General features: G+C 40.8%; 1 protein-coding gene across 1 annotated transcript in view; it reads right to left on the reverse strand.

The window, feature by feature from the left end:
* The window catches only part of tacr3a (tachykinin receptor 3a), a 74,162-nt gene extending 73,029 nt beyond the window's left edge, over positions 1-1,133 (reverse strand). The window contains exon 1 of the mRNA XM_051703104.1: positions 719-1,133. Coding sequence (XP_051559064.1) covers positions 719-1,086 — 368 coding nt within the window. The 5' untranslated portion in view covers positions 1,087-1,133. The remainder of the gene's footprint in view (positions 1-718) is intronic.
* Positions 1,134-6,000: the final 4,867 nt, after the last annotated feature.

Here is a 6,000-nt window from a genome sequence, read left to right on the forward strand (position 1 = left end):
GGAACCTCCATGTATAAGAAAAAATCTTTTATAAGGTTATTTCTCATGTGAGTGGTCATGATTTTATACATATGTTTTAAATTACAATCAGTTTCTTTTGGAGTAAACCCTTTAAAGATGGTGTCACATTGAATACGATTTGAAATCCCTAAATGAAAACCCAGCTGGCATATTGGTACTTAATGCTGTCTTGTGTACAAGTAAGAATTAGTGATAAGATAGGAGAATTATCACATTATCTGACTGTCATTTTAGAAATCTGAATATTTTCAATTTCAGCAGTCAGTCCAGCTCATGTTGGATACTCTGCAGAATCCAATCCATGAACCCTCAGGTTACAGTTGCAAGGCTCCTATCCTGTTGCTTCTGTTTTATAGAATGTTCAGTTAGTCACGTTTGTGTAATTTTAGTTAGCAAGTATGTTATACAACAACAAGTATGGTGCTGTGTGAATTTTATACATGTAAACAAAATGTTAGCCTAGCCAACGATTGGGTGGGCTAGTTAAATGGGCTAATTCAATATTAAAGAATATTATTTCCATCAATAACTTATTTAGGACCCCATTTTTGTAGTGTAAGCACATCGTTGGCGTGTTGATGGGCTTTGAGTACCTGATCCTGTACCCCCCAAAATTTAGTCAATTTAAACATGCATTAAAACACGATTTTCATGAAGTTCGCACAGTAATTCAGTGTTAGCTTGACATGTACTCTACCTGTCGACAGCTATGGCACTCATAGAGTAAATGCTCGCAAACACGGATGTGACAGGGAAAAAGTTGTGAAATTTGCAGTAGGATTCTCCAAAGTACCAGTCACCGTGCGTGGCATAAACAAAATTAATCAAAGTATTAAAGGCTGCCATCGACGCGTCAGAAAACGCCAGGTTGAGCAGAAAGTAATTGGTGACAGTTCGCATCCTCTTGTGCGCCAGAATGATCCACATCACGATGAGATTCCCGAACACCGCGACCGCAAGGATGGAGCTGTAAGCCACCGACCAGAGCGCGACGCGCCACGGCGGCTGCACGAACTGGTTTGTAAAGTTCCCCGTTAGGTTAGATCCGTTTTGTGGCGGTGCCATGGCGAAAATGTTAGGAAATCTTCTGAGTTGAAATATCTTGTTACGCACAGCAGAGTCCGCAGAGACTGCGCGAGATGTACACGGCTCCAAATGCGCACGCGGGCGCGAGTCCTTTGCTCAAGTAAAAAAATGGCAACATGTCACTAATAAATGGTAGATTTGGTTTGTTTCGATGCAGTACGGATCGACTGACAAATTGCGCTGTCTTCTCTATCGATATCTAAATCGTTCTTAAGTTATTAAAGCGCACGAGTATCTCTTCCCTCCTGTTGAACGCAGCCAGGGGAGCGCAACGTTGACTCCAGTCAGATGTAGCGCCATGCACAATGTGACAAGCTGATCTAACTTGTGGTACTGGGAGAGAAAGGGATCGATTGATTCACTGTGTCGAGTTAAAGTACTGACAAGGACAAATGGGACTGGATCATCCTGAAAATGATCAATAGAAAAAATATATTTAAGAGACAGGTCAATACCCAGTAGCCTATTTGTAAAACAATACTAGCTTGTATGGTCAGAGGGTGTTGTGCATAAAACGATAAAGAAATAACTGTTATACTAATAAATTAGTTATGTAAAAGAAGGCTGCAGGCATCATGTGGGGTATAACCGAGAAAATAAGTACTATATATTTTTAATAGGTTTCAATGCCTTCATAATATGGAGATTTTATTATTATTAGTAGTATTTAATCTAATATGGCACAATTCTCATTTTGTATGTACTGCATTATTTAAAAAATAAATAAATAAATAAATAAAAATAAAGGCAACCTCTTTGTTTCTTTGAGTCAGCCAGAACACATTATGGCTAAATTGCATTAGACACATTCAACAATGTTTTTTAACCACATCATGCCACTGTCATATTGGTCCCTCATGGTGCTTTGGTATTACAAATTTAATATATCTCATTGTGAAAGAACAGAAAAAATAAATTAGATCATGTACACATCATATTAAACTAGACAGTTTAATCAAACTCATTGCTTAAGCTGTCAGTCTCCATCTTCATTGCAGTTATATTATACATTTGTTTTATTTCTTAAACCATGAGCTGAATGAAATTCAGTGTGTAAATTCATGAGCACATAGTGTAACCTTGGATAAACGTATAGCAATTGATTACTAACTACTAGATAAAATCAAAACAATGTTCTTGTAATGTACACCTAACCTTGGGAAAGTCTATCATCCCCAAATCAATCTTGTTTGATAGAGAGACAGAATCAATCAAACAGAGAGATAGAGTAGGCGGGAATGTCTGTCACCTCTTCTCCATTCTGAACCGGTGAGTATTTGTGACAGACCTAAAGAGAGTGAAACCTCCACAAAAACATTCGATAGGTGTAACATTCTCAGCCAAAATCAAGTACTGTAGTTTTTAATCAGCTCAGGAAATGCTGGCTTTAATATACTGTTTGTGGTGATGGGGGCATAGCCGAGTGATATCTGTGGAGAGCGAGACCACAAGAGGAAGAACGGTAAGGATTGACGCATGTGGGAAATTATCTCTAACAGCTGTTTGTGTTTGCAGTGAGTGCTGAGAGGGATATAAAAAAGCAGTCCAGTCCGCCAGAGGGGAGAGAGAGAGAGAGACGCACGCAGCAGTGATCGTGTGTACCATTATTTATGTTGTGCTGAAAAGCAAATAGTGGTATTACACTGAAAAGTGGAAAATAAAGACTTATGTTGGATCGTTTATCCGGCTCCCGCTTCCTCCTTTAAAGAAAGTAGCAAGAGATCTGTCACAGTGGTGCCGAAACCCGGGATTAGGAGGAAGAAAACGCCATCGTGGAGTCCTCACCATTAGCTGAAGTCATCACAACTCTTGCCGGCATCCACTAGATGCAGCATCAAGAATTCCTGGACCTACATGCGGAGCAGGAACAGCGTTTCCAGGTCCTGATCCAGGCCAGGCAGAGGACCGACAGGTATTACAGAGCCAGATAGCCCAGGGGAGTACTCCAGAAGTGACACCAGCCACAGCCATGGCCACGCCCCACATAACGCTCGCAAAAATGGGACAGCAAGATGAACCGGAAGCCTTCATCGTTTCTTCAAGTGTGGGGCTGGCCCAACACCCAGTGGGCAGCCCGATTTCTGCCCTTGCTTTCCGGCGAAGCACAGCTTGTGGCCCAACAACTGTCGGTCGCGAGTATCATGGAGTATGCGGATTTAAAGCGGGCCATCCTGCAGCGGGTCGGCCGCAATCCAGAGCAATACCGGCAATGCTTTCGCACCCTGCCGTTCAGCGAATGCGGTCATCCGTTTGCCTTTGCCCAACAGCTCCGTGAAGCCTGTCGAAGGTGGGTGCTGGCAGAGGATTGTGAGCCGGAGCTGTTATCGTATCAGCAGGCTACTGGAAGGGACGGTTGAGTAAGCCCAATGCCATCGCCCGGCGTCACTGACAGAGGCAATCCAGCTGGCTGAGGACCATTTGGCGGCATATTCGGAGGCTGGCGAGCTCTCTTCTTCTCTCTCTCTCTCTACCGATCACCTTCTCTCTCTCTTCCTTCCCCCTCTCCTTCCCATTCACCAAAGCTTGGTTCAATCCGAGGCTTTGGATACAAGCCAGCGGGTAAAGGTAAGGTGTGTGCACAGGATATCCAAAGTTACACTGTAGTGACGGTCACTATTCAATTTTGGGGACAAAAACATAGTGTCGAGGCTGCGGTTAATTCCCGCCTCACCCTTCCATTAATATTGGGAACGAATTGGCTTGTATTTACTACCTTATTAAGGGGAATATGCATGGATGGATCCTGCAACAAAGTGTATTGGTGTGTGGTGTGTGACTCGCTGGCAGGGGAGGCGGAGCCAGGGCTGTCAACATATATATATATATATATATATATATATATACACACACACTAAAATTAACACAAACTGTCCATCAAACAACAGCAGATAACCTACAGCAGGTCTAGTTCCACAGATCCAAAAATTAACACAAAGACAGTGTTGATAGCAGACTGTCCATCAAATGACAGTATGTAACCTACAGCAGGTCTAGTTCCACAGATCCAAACTGATACACAAATTACTTAAGAAAACTGAATGTTGGAAAAGGAGCAATCAATGCTTCCATGTGAAAGGTATATATAAGAGAAGCCATACCTTCTTTTTACATGGAGAAAAAAAATAGGCAGGCAGAGGGATCAGTCTGTGCCTCCAGAATGGTAATTAACCATATGAGAAAGTAATGGAGCAATTACACAAGAGCATTATTTTCCTGGTCGCTCCCACTCAATGAGGTAAATTATTAAATCGCCCAAGGGGGCTGGTGGAAAGTAAGTGGCAGTGAGGATTGAGTCACGGGGCTGCAGAATACATGATTTCTTGAAGATATCTTGTGGTAGGGTGTTAAAGTAGCCAAGATCTTGTGTATGTCACAAACGAGCTCATTACTGATAGTCTCAGCCTCAGACGGCACAACCACGGACCGACTGTCTGAGTTATGTCTGTGATATAATCTGTATTTATTACTCTTGGACTGGTAGAAATTTCACTATTTTTTCTGTGTTTTCTATACAACTGTTCGTAGAGACTGCCACATGAGCATTTAAATTTTTTTTTTAAGAGGCTGGTTTGTAATTGTGGTACAGTCTATTTCAGATAAACCTGCCCCTTAATAGCACATCAAATAATGAACTGTGGTTGATTGTCAGATGGTTTCTTCCTAAGTAGGTGGAACTTGGCTAGAAAAAGCTGAAATGGGGACCAGATCTTTTTAGTGTTGGGTGTAATCTGATTATAATAATTAGTAATTAATCACTGTAACCTACTAATTTTAGTACAAAAAGTAGTGTAATGAATTACATTTAAAAAATGTGTAATAGGGCTGTCAACAGGGCTAAGGAACTAAATAAGAATTTTTCACTGAAATATTACCAAAATTCAAATAATATTTTAAAGACATTATTTCAGGCTGGGGAAAAAATCTACAAGTCATGATTTTTAAATCGACGTTGTTTCCTACGTCCACAAGAGCATGCAAAAATCAATATAAACGAATCAGCACCATGTTATAGCAATTGTTTATTGCAAAGAACATATCTGTCTGTGAACAAAAGTGCGAAAAATTATGAAGTCAATAGATTAAGCCAGTTCAAATGATCAAATCTTAAAACAAAAAAAAAAAAACACTTCAATAGACAATTCTATGTTAACTTAGTGTTGCACAGTAGCCTATACCGGTGCCATAGTACTACCACGAACTCAAGCTTCACCACGGAGTTTTTCATTGAATACAGTTGTATGTATCTAATGCTTATGCCGCGAGGCGCTCATAAGAACAAGCCAAGGCATAGTGAAGACACAACCTCCAAAAATCTCTACCTCTGGAGGTTATTCACTCTGAACATCTCGCGCAGGAGCGGTACATTATTTAGACACTGTGTCAATTTAAAAGGAAATTCAGCCTTTAAAACGCATCTTGTGACACCCACGTTCTGTTTTATTCGTTGCACTGCATCGGTTTTAGCCCAAGAATGCGATCGGTCCAATGCCCATTTTAGAATGTGATGACTTTTTTATGAAGTAGTCAGTAAAGTCAGAAATTCTATGACAGTTTCATAGAAGTAATTAGAAATTTGTAGGGGATTACTTTTTTGAGTAACTAAACCAGCACTGGACCTTATGCCGTTTAGTCAAATGTCTGGCTTTGTAAGACTTCCAATCTATAGTCTGATGCAGTAGAGTTTATTTTATTCCGTTTTACAAAAGCTGTGAAACCATCTTTGGCCAACAATTACATTTGTATATAATATGTCAAGCAAAGAATCTGTAATGGATTAGTTACTGTGCATACCATCCTTTAAGTGCTCTATGTGAGGGTGTTGAAAACACATCTGTAACTACAGTTCCCTATCTGTCACTCACTCGACGTTGTTTCAATGTAGTGACACTAGGG

The sequence above is a fragment of the Myxocyprinus asiaticus genome, chromosome 7, assembly GCF_019703515.2.
Source record: "Myxocyprinus asiaticus isolate MX2 ecotype Aquarium Trade chromosome 7, UBuf_Myxa_2, whole genome shotgun sequence".
NCBI lineage: Eukaryota > Metazoa > Chordata > Actinopteri > Cypriniformes > Catostomidae > Myxocyprinus > Myxocyprinus asiaticus.